This window comes from Pan paniscus, chromosome 8, assembly GCF_029289425.2.
Source record: "Pan paniscus chromosome 8, NHGRI_mPanPan1-v2.0_pri, whole genome shotgun sequence".
Classification (NCBI taxonomy): domain Eukaryota; kingdom Metazoa; phylum Chordata; class Mammalia; order Primates; family Hominidae; genus Pan; species Pan paniscus.
In genome coordinates this window covers 71,557,362-71,575,957 of record NC_073257.2, presented here as the reverse complement: position 1 = coordinate 71,575,957, position 18,596 = coordinate 71,557,362, and the positions used below count along the sequence as shown (strand labels likewise).

At 40.1% G+C, this 18,596-nt stretch overlaps 1 protein-coding gene across 5 annotated transcripts in view; it reads left to right on the top strand.

Moving 5' to 3' along the window:
• The window catches only part of FAM13C (family with sequence similarity 13 member C), a 117,804-nt gene that overhangs the window by 864 nt on the left and 98,344 nt on the right, over positions 1 to 18,596 (top strand). For 4 of the 5 annotated variants that reach the window (XM_055092820.2, XM_008974649.4, XM_008974647.4 and 1 more), the window contains 2 exons: positions 6,081 to 6,137; positions 9,554 to 9,758. In XM_055092820.2, the coding sequence (XP_054948795.1) occupies positions 9,684 to 9,758 (75 nt within the window). In that variant the 5' untranslated portion in view covers positions 6,081 to 6,137; positions 9,554 to 9,683. Of the gene's footprint in view, positions 1 to 816; positions 1,022 to 6,080; positions 6,138 to 9,553; positions 9,759 to 18,596 lie in introns of those variants that run through there. The other variant, XM_034930601.3, reaches the window with a different exon arrangement.

Below are 18,596 nucleotides of genomic sequence, written 5' to 3'. Positions count from 1 at the left end.
ACTATATACATTTACAGCAATAGAAGATAGATGTGAAATGAGCTGAATTCCAGCATGTGGTAAACAGGCTAAACTTATCTTGGCCCTCTCTTGTCTACAGATTTTTAAGGCATATCAGAGTAAACTTTTTGTGCATGCCCTTTGTCATTTTTGTCTTCTGACTACAGAGATGTGACTATGGGACGAATGAGTCACCTGGTCCTATGGTTAAAGCTGTTGATTAGGGCAACTAACACCCTTCAAACATGGAATGAAGGAGTGTAAATGAAGGAGCGTGCCAGCAAGCACAGTATTTTTTTAAAGATATTTATATGCTATAGTTTTAATTTTTGACATCCCTTCCTTAATATGTTTTCCTAATATTATACTATATTTGTTAAAAATTAACAGGTAGTGTATTTTGCTAATACTGTATGTAATTTATATATACATATATATATGAATATGTACTTCATCTAGCATTCTTTCTCTAGGCTAATTCATGATGTTTACTTCCGGGACCTTTGTAGAAGCCACTCTAAACATCTTTTCAGGAAAAAGGCATGTGTAAAGTTGTATCCTCAACTACATTTAAAAAATGTTATGAGTTTGAGATAGAAGGCCTAACTAACTGGGGAGCTGTTTGCTAAAATTCCCTAAAAAGCAAATAAATGTTTTGCTTTTGGCTTCCAAGTCCTGCCACTATCACAATGACTTGGTGAGGGAGGGATAGGGTTTACAGTGCTTCCTAGGCCCTCTTGTTTTCCACATTCTTTTGTTTCTCTCTTTTGCTGTGCTGCTCCTTTAGTGTCCAGTTTTGAGCAGACTTAAGTGGAGTCACTTAAAAAAAAAAAACAGGATTGACTTTAGAAGAAGCAATGTAAAATACTCATTTGGACCCACATTCTGTTTATAAGATTGCTTGGTAACCTGTGCTGAAATGTTGCTTTTCTAAAGGCCTGAGAGAAGGGGAGAGAGGTGTGCCAAAGTGTGCATCTGCAGGCCGAAGATGAGGCCTGGACTTCCTGCTCCAGGTGCACAGGTACTGCTCTCCTCCCTTTGCTGTGCTTAAAGTACTAAGTGCTTTCTGGCCCCGATTCTCAGGAGCCCGGTGTGGCCAAATCCTCGGTCAGCCACAGGCACGGCAGGTTCAAAATGGAGACACTTAGCTCCAGATTTCACATGGACTTTTTTTTTTTTTTTTTCTGTAGAGGTTTCATGGTTAAATGCTGGGGAGAGCCTGATGCCTTGTCTTTGGACACTCCCCAGGGAGTTCTGATTGCATAAGATCATGTTTTTACTTTCAGAGGAGTGACAGTGATTTATTTTAAAAGGCACTGAGAGATAATTGGTATGCCATCTGGCTAATATAAAAATCTAAGGAGCCTATTGAGAACATACCAAAAGCTTCATAGGTATAACACATCATTGACTAGGACTGTTTAAAACTAGTCATTGTCCACAATAACATTTTCCCCTCACCTCAGTAATATGACCCATATCCCATGCTTCTCTGGGCATGACCCCATAGCCCTCAGGACCAAGGTGCTATATCCTGAGACATAGACATAGCAGGTTCTCAGGAAATGTTTGGGTGTGGTCTTGGCCTACATGGAGGAGGGACTTTTCTCCCCTTTATGTTCTGGATACAAGAAGAGCTCCTCTGCCTCCTGTCCCCACCCCATTCCTACGTCCTTCTACTCACACCCACTTATTTTCTTCGATGCCTGAAATTTCACCTAGAGATGATTTCTTTGGATGAAGGCCTCTGGTAGTGACCCTTATTAAATTGGAAATTAAAAAGTTTGTGCCCTTGGGAAGTGGATTCAAATTGTCATGAATACTTTAATATGAATTATTTTACCTAACCTATTTTCTAACCTGTTATGGTTATGGTTATGCTTGGCCAGCTGGGAGTCTTAGAAGAGTCAAGGGGAAAGGGAAATTGGGAGGGACTCAAGGACAGATTTTATTTTCTTCTTGGTTTTTCCCAGGCCTGGCACTATCTATGCAGCTCTAGACAAATTCAATTTCTTTTTCCACCCCAATGTTTTCATCATAATGGCTTTGGCCTTTTCTTCCCTATCTGTGGCACCTTTTCATCTAATATTTTTCCATGGTCAATTGTGACATTGCCCCAGCTAACTTGCTATTTTAAATGAAGCCTGCAATAATTCTGATTAGTTATCATTCAAACCAGTGGTTCTCAAAGCTAACTGATCATCAATATCAACTGGGGAAGGGGACTGCAGCTTGTGAAAATTGCAGTCTCCCAGGTTTTATCTCAAAGTGGGAACCCAGAATGGGTGATTGTATTGGTGTCAGGACAGTGCTGTTTTGGGGTTTGGAAACCTTTAGGTCAGTGTTAAATGTTTAGAAACATAGTAGTTCTATAGGTAGGCAGTCTGTTTTAAAAATCCACATTCCTGGGCTCTGCCCTCAGAGAGTTGATGTAGTGGGGCTGGAGACTTCTGTTTTGACCAGGTACTTCAGGTAGCGCTAATGCAAGGGGCCACATTTTGAGAAACCCCACAGGAGGCTGTACCTCTGCAACTTTGCCTTCAGGGAACATGGTACTATAGGGCAAGCGTAAATATCTTTATAGCACAACTACATTTTATCTAACAGTCAGTCTGAGGCCTCTCTTCTGTTTTAGGCAGCAAAGAGAACTTCTTGTGGGTATTTCTTTCACCACCATTATTCTAAGAAATGTCATGCCCTGTCTCTTGTGATCCTCTGGCATATAGACTGAAGAGAGTATTTGGTTCTTGCTTTTTGGGCTTAATGTGGTGGAGCAGAAACAATCCAGGCTTCACCGATTGAGGCCTTGGGATCTTGACTTACAACTTAGCCCAGGTGCAAAGGTAATTCCTACCTTGGAGCATTCTCAGGCTGGATTGAGATTATGTGAAAGAGCAGGTGAGCTGTGAAGTACCACACAACTTTTTCTTGTTTGTGGCTGATTGAGGGAGCAAAAGTTCAAATAGGAAGAAAAGTAGCAACCCTGAGCATTTCACAAAGAAATAAGGGGTTTCAGGGAAAGGACAGAAATGATTTATTAATTGAATAGAAGTTGATGGTCTTTACCAAGGTAAATGAGAACTCAAATGAACTAAAAGAGGTTGTAAACATGTGCCATGTAAGCCAGGAGGTAGCTCTATTTCAGTTGCTCTGTGAGCTTGGAATTGTGTTCTTTGAGTGGCAACTGGAGTTGTTTAGTAGACATGAATATTGGATCAACTAATCAGCTCCAGCTTCATACTTCAGAATCTTCTCCAACTTTGTATGTTTTGGTGCCAAGTTTCCATTTTTAACTGATTGTACTTTGAGGAGAAAGATTAATAAATCAAATGAGGGGGAAAAATAAGTTCTTGCCAAATCCCCAAACAATAGGTATTGTTGAGCTCCAGAATTGAAGCTCCAAAGCTCTGCTTAAGCCCTAGATCTTTGAAAGAAACAATTCTAGATTTTTGTTCTTCATTGATGTTGCTACTTTGCTATTGAAAAACATTTTTATCCACATTACAAAGCCCAGGTGATCTATTTGCTGAATGCTGCTAATGAAGGGGAACAAAGCAGTACTTGGGGATTTGTTTTCCCTGAGATGGACAGAGTGGACTATTGGCAAGAAAGTAAAGAAGATTGGTTTATTCTAGTCAAAGCAGCATTTTTTTTTATGAGACAGAGTCTCACTCTGTTGCCCAGGCTAGAGTGCAGTGGTGTGATCCCGGCTCACTACAGCCTCCACCTCCCAAGTTCAAGTGATTCTCCTGCCTCAGCCTCCTGAGTAGCTGAGACTACAGGTGTGTGCCACCACACCCAGCTAATTTTTGTATTTTTAGTAGAGACGGGGTTTTACCATGTTGGCCAGGCTGGTCTTGAACTTCCAACTCAGGCCCACCTTGGCCTCCCAGAGTTCTGGGATTACAAATGTGAGACACTGCACCAGGGAAACCAATTTTTTTAATTGCCAGAGGTAACAAAATATTTCAGTAAGTAAAAAGGGTTAGAGTCTGTGGGTGGCCTTTGTTTAACTCACTACAAAACTATAAATTAAAGATTTTAAGGGAAGAGGACTGGATTCATTCTGTGGGTTAATTATACACCATTGCCAGTAAAGAATACTTTAAAATGTTAAATTATTTCATATAGTATAAACAGTATATTATGGTTATATTTATGTATGCAGGCATTTGTTTGCTTTATTTTTGTCTGCTGATTACATTGTGAATTTCTTAGGGCAGGATTCAGATCTTTTTCAAATTCTGTGTCCTTTAGAAGCAGTGCTACATAAAATGTGAGTCTCCAAATTGTTTAAAACGTGTCTGAGACAAGAAAAAAAAAACAGAAATAGGGAGTAAGTATCTCATAACTTTAATAGGAATTTGACATTGCTGTGACATTTTTACCAAAGTGTTTGTCCACAGTGGTGTGAAAATAAAAAACAAACTGGTCTGTCCTAAACCCTGAGAGTTTGCGAAGCACAGTTCCAATGTCTAATGCAGTGCCTGGATTCAGTAAATACTCAATAAATGCTGGTTAAATTATTTCAGAGACAAGACCTCTTAGGGAACAAAGTTAATATTTCAATTCAAGTATTTTTGACTGTCTCTGGGGTACTCTGGCACTGTGGCAATATATCTAGAAAATAAATTACAGTTATTTCTACTCATGGAATTAATAACTAATCAAAAAGATCTCAGTGGTACAAAGGATTACAAAGTGATGTGTGGTGCGATATAGTTGTTTACCAAAACCTCAGAATGAAGAGTAAATGTTTATGAATTAAGGTTAAAGTAGGAACTTGGCATGTGTATTAGTCAGGGTTCTCTAAAGAGACAGAATTAATAGGATATATGTATGTTCGAAGGGGAGTTTAGTAGGAGAGTGGACTCACATGATCACAAGGTGAAGTCCCACAATAGTCCGTCTGCAAGCTGAGGATCAAGGAAGCTAGTTTGAGTCCCAAAACCTCAAAAGTAGGGAAGCCAACAGTGCAGCCTTCAGTCTGTGGCCAAAGGCACAAGAGCCCCTGGCAAATCACTGGTGTAAGTCCGAGAGTCCAAAAGCTGAATAACTTAGAGTCTGATGTTCAAAGGCTGGAAGCATCCAGCACAAGAGGAAGATGAAGGCCAGATGGCTCAGCAAGTCTGTTCTTTCCAGCTTCTTCTGCCTGCTTTATTCTAGCCGCATTGGTAGCTGATTAGATGGTGCCTACCCAGATTGAGAGTGTGTCTGCCTCTCCCAGCCCACTGACTCAAATGTTAATCTCCTTTGGAAACACCCTCACAGACACACCCAGGAACGACACTTGGCATCTTTCAATCAAATTAATACTCAATATTAACCATCATAGCACATGACTGAGAACATGGCACATGGGCGACCTTGGCTGGGAAGGTACAGAGCTGGGGAAACGTGACTTGGGCAGTGAAGGATGAGTAGGAGTTGAAGATGGAAAAAGTATTCCAGGCTTGAATGGGGCTGGGTGGGAATGGTTGGGAACAGGAACAAAGGCTTCATCCTATACAGTAGAGCGAAAGGATGGTCCTACTCCTGGTTCCTCTAGGCAGGATGGAGCACTGGAGATTTTTCAATATGGAAGAGACAAGAATTTTTCATGCAGTTAATCCGGAAGTTTTATGAAAAGGAACCCCTTCCTTTTCACAAGATCAAGAAAATCTGAGACCAATAGAGTAAACTAAATGGAGGCTGGTTTGGTTTGGGACTGCCTGAAGCAGAAAAAATGCAAAGAGGCATGTAATGGAATCTCTTTTGAGCCAACTACAGGCTACCAGTATTGGTGTCCAATGTCCCCTCAAGTGCTGTGAACGCTTAGGTCCTTGTTAGTTTAGGTGACACAGGACAGTGGAGGCAAAAAGGAGAGTCACATCTGGCTCTGAGCTTTTAAGCTCACATGATATGACAACATTTGCATCATAAACTGGGAGACATAGGAATCAGAACTTATTTGGGAGAGAATGATAGGGAGTGTTTCATCTTTTAGTTTTCCATGGTAATCTTGAGACAATTCTAGATTATTGCTGCTACTGCTATAGCAGACAATTGGATCTGATGTGATTTTTCTTCCCGCTCTCCAGGTGTGACGAAGATCCAGTCTCTCTACATGAAGACCAGACTGATTGCTCCAGTCTCAGGTACAAGCCACCATTGCTTGGTTCATATTTGTGAGAGAAAGAAACCATCTAGGTCTGGTGGCTTTCCTTTGAATTCTAGTCTCTTCTTTGAATTCCAATTATTTGTTCTCATGTCTCATATCTTCTACTAGATTTTTACCTCTTGACAAAATTTTTATCTTTTCCGCTTTTGGATACCACCCTCTTAGCAATCAGGACAGTACCTTACATATGGGAACACTTGATAAATGCCTATTGAACTGAGTATTGATTAGCCTATCTCAATATTCTCATCACACACCCTAAAGGAAGAGGCTGTAGATTATTCACCAAACATATTACTGAGTGTCTGTAGTATGGTCTTGGTCATCAAGGGCTTATAGTATCGTGGAAAAACCTTCACTGCTAATCATTTCTTCTACATTTACTTTGTTCCAAGCCCTTTCATCTACATTTTATTATTTAATCTAAACTGAAAGGAAGTTGATATTTCCCTTCTCATCCTGTAGATGGAGAAACTGACACTTAGGAATGATAGCTCATCCAAGATAACATAGCACTATGAGGCAGAATTTAGACCCAGGCCTCTCTGACTTTAAAGTCCACTTACTGGATAACAAATATTTGTTGAAGGCCAATTTTGTGGGCAAGGAGCCAGCCAGTTAAGATTTGGGATGAAGAAAGACAAACCAATGCTGCTCCTAAGAATTCAGTTTGCTAGAGGAGATAGGCTAGAATATAGATGTGGATGCTACAGTGCATTGAGTGCTACTATACTAGAGGTAAATAGTGGATTTACTTAGAAGAATCAAACAGCCCAGAGAGCTTTCTTGGATTGATTCCTGAAGAACATTATACAAGGCATATGGATTTTTATTTATTTTTTAAATTATTATTATTATTATTATTATTATTGGTGAGGTCCAAGGCTAAGAAAAAGAGAATGCCACCAAGCAGAGGGAGCAGCTTACTGGAAAGCCAATAGAGGGTAGAGAGAATTGTTTGAGTTGCAGGAACAGCAAGTGGTTCAGGATGGTAGGAACCCTGGGAACCTGGTGGAGTGAGGAAGTAAGAGGTAAGATAAGATGTGAAGCTCTAGAGGTAAACAAAGAACAGATTTTCCTAGGGTTTGTGTTCCTTGCTAAGGAGTTCAGAATTATCTTGGAGGCATCAGAGAAACCAAAAAGAACTCTCTCTCTCTCTTTTTTTTTTCCTTTGCAAATAACCACATGGCTAAGGCCCTGCCTGAGAGTAACAATAGCTTTCATTTATTGTGTTGCAGCCTTGGGTCAGCTTTCTATGGTAGGCATTTCAGAGAGACTGTATTATCTCTGTTAAGCAGATATTACATCTATTTTATGAATGAGGATCACAGAGGTGAAGTGATGTTGCCCAGGCCACACAACTAATAAGTGGGAGGATCTTTCAGACTCTGGCTTTTTTCAGGACACCATGCTTTTTCTCAGTCATGATTTATTCCGATAAGTAGTGGCATAAATTACATAACCTGTGCTTTTCTGTTTCGGAGATCCTGAGGAACCAATAATATGTGAGAAAATATGTTTCTAAATATGACTTTTGTAACCAGGTTTTACATTTGTGTAATGCAAGAAAGATGCTTTTGGCCCCCTCTCCCCTTTCCTGGCTTTCCAAGTCAAGGAAGTAAACAAAATTACATTTCTAAATTTTGATTGACTTGAAAACATGATATACAAACAAAGTTCAGGTATTATTTTGGGAATGAGTCTATCAAAAGAGTCATTTTAGATTTGAAAAGCTATTTTTTTTAAATTCTTGAGTGTTCTATAATCCTACTCGAATGAGGTCATTTAGGTAACTGTAAAGGCAGCTGTTCTTTCTTTTGTTTCTCATGCAGGATCATGGAGTGGATGGGTTTCTAGTGAGAAAAATGTGCTTCAAATGAACTAGTATAGTTTCCAATTCATGGTTTGATATTAATTTCCAAATCTATGAGTGACTTAGAATTTTTTTAATTGTAAATGATCTCACAGCTAGAATATTGACCAGTGTCATTGGCATTGATTTGTTTTTCAGTTACTAACATTAAATAATTATTGTAATTGTTGGATTCTCCTTTACCAGATAGCACTACGTTTGTTCTGGATTCAAGTTTAACTATGTCGCGCAGTTTTATTTTTATACCTTGTCCAACTGCACCCTGGTCATGTTCCAGACCACCTATCTTGATATTTGCTTTGCTCTTTTCCCAAAGACTACCTGGAACTCATCCTTCCTGATGCCAGCTCAGTGAATTTAATCTGCCTTTTATTTGTAAAAAGTCATCTTGAATGGTGGGCATTCCTTCTTTGCTGGTCTTGCTTCTTGGCTTTAGGTGTCCTTGAGCAGCTAGGAATTGCTTTCCAGGTGACTTTGCAAATGCTGTTTTATGGGTGCTTTTGGTAAGGAAGCATGAGGGAAAAACAACACCTGGAGGAAGCGGCCACTTCTCATGCATTTCATGTTCTAGTGACAGTGATTGTGGTAGATTAAGGTTAATGATATTGATTACATAGAGAAGGCCCCTTATGGTTATGTCTGTGTTGTTTGCTTGATACTTAGCAGAATGAAAAATAAAATGCATCTAGATTTAAGTGGGAAGAATGGCTTCAAATAAGAGTGTTATCATGTCAGTATTTTTGAGAAAATTGTAACTGGAGTGGGGTAGGGATACTGTACAGAATTTGATTGTTGAACGAAGAACACAAGTGCCATCCCAGCCCTGAATATATGAAGATAACATCACCCTCTTCCATCTTCTTCAGAACCAGAACCTGGACATTTGGATGTTTGACTTTGCATTCAGGGCATTGTTCAGAGGGCCTGGTTGGGTAAAATTTGGCCCATGCCTATCAAAATAGATCCTGTTAAATTTCTAAGTACCTCTGAAAGTTGTAGGGAGATGATTATAAACTGACATTGCCAATGAAGAGGAAGCATGGTGCCTTGAACCAAGAACACAGGTGTGAGTCTGGAGACCCACATGAGGCCTCTGGGTCTGTGTGGATTAGTCCTTCCATTAGGCATGTGATTTAATCTCTTAGAGTCTTCATCTATAAAGTAGAGATGATGATATCTCACCTGAATATGTCACATTATTGTTGTGAGAGGGAAATATGATATATGTGAAAGTTTCTTAAAGTGAAAATTAGAAAAATAATAATAATGATATGTGTATAGTTACAACTACACAAAGTATGTATTCATTAACAAAGATCAGAAGGGAAGGTGAAGTGATATAGAGTGAAATTCACATTTAAGTTTTTGTTCATGCAAAATTGTCTAAGTGTAGGCTAAAAATTTTGCGAGGTGTCTATCCTATAAATATAGCAGCAATGAATATCTCCAGCCCTCTTTCCTGCAGCAGTTTATTCATCTTTTTTTAAGGTACTTTCTAAATTGGGTCTTTCCTGTTTTAGAGATGAAAACAATAAAGAGAACTACCCCGACGCAGGGGCTCTGGTAGAGGAGCACGCGCCGCCCTCTTGGGAGCCGCAGCAGCAGAATGTAGAGGCGACCGTGCTGGTGGACAGCGTATTGCGACCCAGCATGGGCAACTTCAAGTCCAGGAAGCCCAAGTCCATCTTCAAAGCGGAGAGCGGGAGGAGCCACGGAGAAAGTCAGGTAGCAGCTCTCGCTTCTCAGGCTTTTGCCAAGACGGGTGATTCTTAGGCTAGGGCACACGGTTCTGGCAGACGATTTGAGCGCACTGTTTTGCGGCAGGGGATTGGCACGACTTGTCATTGCGTGCTCTGCCGACCTGAGACACGGGGAAGCTCCTGCAGGTTAAAAGTTGGGTGCTCTGAGCCGGCTAATAATTTGGTGCCCCTTAAAACGTGTTCTTAAATATTGGACTTTGATTTATTTTTTAATTTTTATTTATTTATTTTTATTTTTGGAGACAGAGTTTCGTTCTATGCCCCAGGCTGGAGCACAGTGGCGCCATCTCGGCTCCCTGCAACCTCCGCCTCCTGAGTTCAAATGATTCTCCTGCCTTAGCCTCCTGAGTAGCTGGGATTACAGGCGCCTGCCACCATGCCCGGCTAATTTTTTTGTATTTTTAGTAGAGACAGGGTTTCGCCATGTTGGCCAGGCTGGTCTCCAACACCTGACCTCAGGTGATCCACCCGCCTCGGCCTCCCAAAGTGCTGGGAACAGGCGTGAGCCACCACGCCTGGAGATTGGACTTTGATTTAAAGGAGCAGCTGCATTCTTTTGCGGGGAAGATGGAGGAGGATCTCTGTGTTGTCATTCATCCAGGATGTTTTCGTGCTTCAGACGTGGGGATTCTGCTCAGCAAAATCAAAAGTCTCAGTTTCATCCAGAGCTATTCTTTTAGGCTGAAGTTTAGCAGACTGGAATAAACATACTAGTATGTATGTGTGTGTAGTATCTGGTTTTCTGACGTCAATAAGTATTTAAATGAATAAAGGAAACATCTTTCCAATACATTTTGATAGTAAATGGATATTTTATTAATTAAAACTTTTTTGTATAAGAATGTAGCAAAGACTATTAAAATCCCTCATACATATGATTCATGATGCTTTTTTTTTTTTTTTTTTTTTTTTTTTTTTTTTTTTTTTGAGACAGGGTCTCACTCTGTCAACCAGGCTGGAGTACAGTGGCACAATCTCAGGTCACTACAACCTCCACCACCGCGTTCAAGTGATGCTCCCACCTCAGCCTCCCCTATTAGCTGGGACTACAGGTGTGAGCCACCATGCCCAGCTAATTTTTGTATTTTCTTTGTAGAGACGGGGTTTCACCATGTTGACCAGGCAAGTACTGACCTCAAGTGATCCACCTGCCTCAGCCTCCCAAAGTGCTCGGGTTGTGAAAGTGAGCCATCACGCCTGGCCTTTCTGATGCTTTTAAAAAAGATTGAATTATCTACTTTAACTCGTAATTACAAAGTGGTGAATATTTCTATCGTTGAGATTTTACGTGTAATGCACCTAACATATTTTTGGGAACATGGAAGTTCCATAAGTGTTAACTTTGCTTTTTTGTTAACATTTAGATGTTAACTTTAAAAATAATGTGGGAGGCTTTAAGTGTAATAGGTTAATTTTGTAATAGCTTTTAAGCCCAGTCCTGTTTAGCAAACATGCATCAGGAGATCTTCCTGTTATAACAACTTTGGCTGGGCAGGTGTTTTAACCTTGCAATTTTGTTATTTGCTTTGTGATTTTTATCTTCTTTCTTCCTTGGCATTGCAACCTCTTATTTAGTCAGTTAATTTCATAGTGAGATGAAAATGCCCTCTGCATTAATGAAGGTGTGTTGTGATGATCTTAAATAGAGGGTAACTCTTGTTGCAGCGAAGTGAGTGTGAAATACCATTTGAGTTATGATAAGCTTGAGATTATTACTGAATGCACTCCAGCACCTAACTAATTAGGAGAGTCATGCTGGGGAGGGCACAGGTTCCCCAAAGGCTGCCCCCAGGTCTGACTGATCCCAGGGATGTGCTGATCTTGAATCTCCTACCAGGAGTCACGTATGACATAGTAAGGTTCAGGGTGACCAGCCATCTCTCCTCAGACTACCCTCTTTCTTTTCATCCTGTAGTCTAGCCTCACAGAAATTACACAGTTGTCACTTGTAATAAGGTGCTAATGGGGCATGTAATTCCCAGCCTGTTGCTCATACACAGGTAGATTTCAGGGGAGAAATGTGCTTGTATAGTCTTTGCTCATAATACAGCATTGGAATCCTGGACTGCAGGTAAAATTCCCACTGGAATTTAAGTGGCCTGTTCTATCTGATACAATGAGTTTCATTCTCAAATGCCTTCCATTCCAAGCAAGACATTTGTTGAATAATGGAATTTTCCAATTATATTGGGGATAAAAGAAGACATTATTATTGAATGTATACAAATTATCCTATTGCCGTAAGAATGCAAGGACATGGTATAAGTTTCTGAACTCTGGGGATCAGTGAGACTCGGATGCCATTTTTAAATGTTTTATTTCAGTTTATATTAGCAGCATCTACTAAATTGTTGTGAATTACAGATAGTTGAAGTATAGAGAGGACTTCTTATATATTCAAAAATAGAACAATAAAAATAATATACTAAATAAATAACCAACATAAACTTTTCCTTAGTAGTCCATTCAATCTTATTATTATTTTTATTAATTGAGACAAAATTTCCCTCTGTCACTCAGGCTGGAGTACAGTGGTGTGATCATGGCTCACTGCAACCTCCGCTTCCCAGGCTCAAGGGATCCTCCTGCCTCAACCTCCCAAGTAATGGGGACTATGGGCACATGCCACCACGCCCAGCTAATTTTTTTTTTTTTTGTATTTTTAGTAGAGATGGGGTTTCACCATGTTGGCCAGGCTGGTCTCAAATAAGCTGCCCTCTTCAGCCTCCCAAAGTGCTGGGATTATAGGCATGAGCCACTACACCCAGCCTCAGTCAATCTTGTGTAATTAATTCTTGTTCCTCTTGATCTTGGGCTAGTGGTATCATGAAGCTCTCTGCTTCTCCACTAAAGTTCTACAAATCCTGACTCAGCCCACTGGTGTCATCAGATGCCTGTATCCAAGAGTCTGTCATTTGAAGTGTCAATTGTTTAAAGTGTCTGGTCCTTTACTATGAGGCTCTTGAGATTTATCTTTGCCAAAGACACAAACTGTAGCCTAAAGCTGAATAAAACCTCAGGCAACCATTGGAGGAAAATGTAACCATCTATAGATGACAGAAATAGGAATCACTGTGGTTAGTTTACTACCGATAATTTTAAAATGTGAAAGGTCTGATGAGAGTTTATAATAAGCATAGCACGTAATGTGACATGCAAAAAAAGACAGTAAAATCATTCCACCAAAATTAGAATGTCTTGAAGGATAATGAGTAAGCCGATTTTTAAAGAAGTCAAGGAATGTTATTTCTGATTTTATAAAAATGAATGAATATAGTTTTTACAGAGAAAAAAAACCTCAAGATATAATACTCTTAAAAGATTCAGCTGGGCATGGTGGCTCACGCCTGTAATCCCAGCACTTTGTAAGACTGAGGCGGGTGGATCACAAGGTCAGGAGTTCGAGACCAGCCTGGCCAACATAGTGAAGCCCCATCTCTATTAAAAATACAAAAATCAGCCAAGCATGGTAGTGCACGCCTGTAGTCCCAGCTACTCGGGAGGCTGAGGCAGGAGAATTGCTTGAACCCGGGAGGCAGAGGTTGCAGTGAATCAAGATCACGCCACTGCACTCCAGCCTGGGCAACAGAGCAAGACTCCATCTCAAAGGAAAAAAAGATTCATGAAGTCTGGAGTAGGTCATTAAACTCAATAGGCAAGTCTCATATACATCCCTGAGTAAAAGCCAGTGGCCTAGATGTAGCTAGATTCAAATGAAAGAAATAACTGTGGATAAGTCAACATTCTAAATAATAACTACAGTTTTCACTGATCAGTGTCATTCTCTAATATCAGGCAAAGCTCCACCAGGACTTGGACAAATATGGGAGAATTTGATAGAACTATTCCATAAGAGTTTTGATCGCAGGGTAAATGTCACATTAATTAGGTTTACCATGCAGTATGGTTGAGAGAGTGGTTCTGTTTGTAAAGGTGGATTTATTTGGGGCAACTTGGGCTTATGTTGCAGCTATAAATCTTACCTGATGCTTGCTGCCATCATCAAAACACTGAGTTCTAATGAGTGTGCTATGGGATCATCATTCCCCAAAATCACTTATAAAGGCCCTATGGGCACAACCTTTATAAATTTAAAGACAACCCTCTTTGAAACTGAAAAGCACCATCATAGATGTTGTGCTACTGCCATATTAGGGTTCTTTTTTTCACAAAGTTTGGATGTAGGACCTCAGAGTGGCTCTTCAGTCTGATCCTAACCAGGTTAAAAACAAAGGTGTAAATAATCCTACTATAAAGACACATGCACATGTATGTTTATTGCAGCACTATTCACAATAGCAAAGACTTGGAACCAACTGAAATGTTCCATCAATAATAGACTGGATAAAGAAAATGTGGCACATATACACCATGGAATACTATGCAGCCATATAAAAGGATGAGTTCATGTCCTTTGCAGGGACATGGATGAAGCTGGAAACCATCATTCTCAGCAAACTATCACACAACAGAAAACCAAACACCGCATGTTCTCACTCATAAGTGGGAGTTGAACAATGAGAACACATGGACATAGGGAGGGGAGCATCACACACTGGGGCCTGTTGCGGGGTGGGGGGCTAGGGTAGGGATAACATTAGGAGAAATACCTAATGTAGGTGACGGGTTGATGGGTGCAGCAAGACACCAAGGCACGTGTATATCTATGTAACAAAATTGCACATTCTGCACGTGTACCCCAGAACTTAAAGTATAATAGTAAAAAATTTAAAAAAAAAGGTGTGGGGCAGATAAAAGGAGCCAGATGGTAACTGTCTAAAGTTTGGCCTAATGCTCCACTTTTCTTACCTTTATTCTGATCGCCAAAGTCAGAATCAGAAGTTCTACTTCTGGAGGATCAGATTCAAATTTTAGTTTGAGCAACTTTCCTTTAATGTTGGCAATGACCACTTATATAAGAATGAACCATGGGTGGGGTGGAGGAATCTGAGATTTTGTGTGTATTCATGAATGAAAGATTCCAGTTTTGCACCAACTTTGAGTGAAAAAATGGAAAGGGGAGAGATTTAGTTATATTTACTGATAGAACAGAATACCAGGAACTGGAAGGCAATGCAAGAATGCCCTCAAATAAGTTAAGGTATTTAGAAGGAGGAGAATGCTTATTTGAATTGGAATCAGTTTTCCTTTCTGCTTGTTTATCTCTTTTTTCCTTAGACAATAGGCTTTGCAAAAGAATGCCTTAAATAAAGAATATTTAATGACCTGTCTCCTGGAAAGATAGGTTTTAGGGATGCTATTGCCAGAGTTCATTGAGATAATGAATCCTGAAGTTAGGAGATGTTGAGTTGGTTGGTGCTAAGCATAAACTCCTGATCAAAGTGGAATCCAGTGACAGTTTGCCCTTACGTGATATCTAATTAGATAGAAAACACCCTTTCCAAAAAGGAGAACTGATTTAAGGCACAGATTATATGTTGTAATAGTTTGTGAAAAATTAACAATGATCCTGTATTGATCACCATGTAAATCATAAAATTAATCCCTGACAACCAAATTTGGGGAGGATGAGACTTAACTAATGGAACCAACTTCCTGTAATGGACCTCATAACTGTCCAGAAGGCACTCATTTTTAGCAATGGTAGAGGCAGTCTTGTCATCCCCACTCCGTGCCATCTCGCATCATGCTATGCACTGTCCTGCTGCCCTCCCCTCTGGTGGCTATTTTAGCAGAAGACAAAAAGTAGGAGGCTATATAGAGCTTTTCTGCAGTGAGCTGTACACTGTGATCATACTGCTAATCCACTTCCTTGGGGAGACCAGCTGTTTGGTCTGGTGTATATCAGCATCAGGTTTCTTCCACTTGGCCCTGTAGACGTGTTAAGAGGCTGAAGAGAAATCTAAGTCTGATTGTGAAATCTTCATTTTTATCTTTCTACAGACACAAAGCTCCCTAGATGCTTTCAGGCAAAATAACCTAACTATAAAATATTTACTATATTTCTAGTATTGTAGAGCATAGTTCTTATTCTTACTGTATTACACTATGAATTAAAATAAGGACAATAGTTAATTCTGGGCCATTTCTTTTCTACCCTCCCCTGCAAAAGAACTAAGATTATGTTTTCAATTATGGACGTACTTTATATGCATTTTTTTCTTGATGTATTACTGATCCGGTGAGCAACTTCAAACAGTAAAAGCAAGAAAACCAGTACAGCTTATTGACTTTGAAAGCACTGGAAAGCTAAAATAAACCTTGAATAGAATTCCACTCCCTTTTCAGTGAGAGGAAGACTTAGGTTCTGAATATGGCTTTGAGGGCTAGCTTCTTGCAGTGTGTCTAAAGTATGAATTCACTGAGATCCTAAAAATTGGTCTTAGACAATTGTTTTGACACCTTAGTTCATGTTGTATTATTTCTCATGCATGATTTAGCAGCTCCAGTTTACATGTTTTACTTCAGTTTTTGATTAGGTGTGGGTTTGCTGGAAGATTTGTTCCTTGTCAGGAAGAAAAGTGGTCCTCTGGGTTTATCTTCCAAGTTCTCCTTCACTCTTCCAAGATAAAATGGTGAAGATTCGGGGGACAGGGCTCTGAGAAATGCAGCGTCCTTGAAAGTGAGATTAGCTGAGTCAAATGTTTGGGTTTACTGGTTTCCTGTGGTCTATCAGATTCTGATCCTCCTCTTTGAATTAACAAGTCTATTGTTAAGGCTTAATGATTAAGCCGATGAAAAATGGTATTCTTAGGAGGGAACCTGGGATGTCTGTAAAATCACTTTATCACTTTGTTTTTGGAAATATACAAATATATTCAGCTTAAATACTGACATGAAGGAATCTTAAAATGAAGTGATGTACTTAGTTTGCCTGGGCAATACATCTCAGAAATGGAAAATCCTAGTACTCAGACAGAATTTGCATTCAAAACAATGTAATTTATTTGAGACTTTTAAGTTAACCAATGGAGAATTTGATAATTTGATATTGTAGCACTCAGGGCCGCATTGCATAACTGATATTCCATCTGTGATGGAAGTTACAGAAGAATCCTCCTTGAAATAATAAACACAAGCATATCGATGGTGTTGGTTGAGTATAGCAATGGAGGATGGCAAGGACTGATCTCTGCTTACATGCTGCTTGGAATATTAAACAGAGTTGCAGGTGGCTGCCATACAGGATGACTGTTAAAATTGTCCATTTGCCACTTCCTATGCATCTTTTGCATACTTAAATAAATTCTAATTTAAAGAATTTATGGTTTTTCCTATATAGTTCCAAAGAGAGTTTCTAACATTATATAGCCATATAAATTCAGGCCAGTCAAGATCTACCGACACATAGAGAGAAGAAGAGTGTCCATGGGGCACCTTTGTCCTATTGGTACCTGTTGTGCCTCCATTGGGTTCCGAGACCTGCTGCCTCTACTATGGAGAAGTTTCCTTTAATAAACTCCAGAGATAAATAGTTGAGTAGCCGTTTAGTGATGTGGTAAAACGCATGGTCTATAGCTGCAGTTGGATATGAGTTCAAATTCCTTCTGCTACTTTCTTTCTGTGTGACTTTAAGCATCACTTACTAGCTCTGTGTCATTTTTCCTGTCTTTAAACTGGAGATGGCAATTGTATCTATCTTAAGAGGTTGTTGAGGATTAAAGTTAAAGTTAATGATATAAACGTAAACATTCAAATTTTAGGGGATTAGAAGTAGTTTACAGGCCGGGCGTGATGGCTCAGGCCTGTAATCCCAGCACTTTGGGAGGCTGAGACGGGCGGATCACGAGGTCAGGAGATTGAGACCATTCTGGCTAACATGGTGAAACCTTGTCTCTACTAAAAAAAAAAAAAAAAAAAAAAATCAGCCGTGCGTGGTGGCAGGCGCCTGTAGTCCCAGCTACTTGGGAGGCCGAGGCAGGAGAATGGCATGAACCTGGGGGGTGGAGCTTGCAGTGAGCCGAGATCGCGCTACTGCACTCCAGCCTGGGCGACAGAGCGAGACTCTGTCTCAAAAAAAAAAAAAAAAAAAAAAAGAAAAGAAAAAAAGAAGTAGTTTATAGAGGCCGGGCGCGGCGGCTCATGCCTGTAATCCCAGCACTTTCAGAGGCCAAGGTGGGCGGATCGCGAGATCAGGAAATCGAGACCATCCTGGCTAACACGGTGAAACCCCATCTGTACTAAAAACACAAAAAAATTAGCTGGGCGTGGTGACGGGTGCCTGTAGTCCCAGCTACTTGGGAAGCTGAGGCAGGAGAATGGCGGGAACCCAGGAGGCAGAGCTTGCAGTGAGCCGAGATCGCGCCGCTGCACTCCAGCCTGGGCGACAGAGCAAGACTCCATCTCAAAAAGAAAAGAAAAAAAGAAATAGTTTATAGAGTATTTTATAGACTCATTTGGCTGGCAAAAACACGAAAACCTCCTTAATTGCATATTTCATGTGGTGGGCTAGGCTGAACTCTGCTGCAATAACAAATAACCTAAATACTTAGTGATTTAAATCAACAAAAGTGCATTTCTCACACATGGTACATAACCATCATTGGTCACCAGTAGGTGTCTGTTCACCTCAGTCAACTAAAGACTCAAGTAAATGAAACAGTTGCAGTCTTGAATGTTACTAGTTTCCAAGTTAGAGAGCAAGATTTTTTGAGGGTCCTGCACCAACTATTACAAGCTCCAGGCCTGAAGTAACACACAGCATTTCCATTCTCTACTAATTGTCCAGAGCTGGTCATATGCTTTGCCGTAACCATAACCCCATAACTCAATGGACCAAGAAGTACAATTCTATAGTATGTCCTAAGGGTGAGAATGAAATACTGGACAATAGCACTAATGA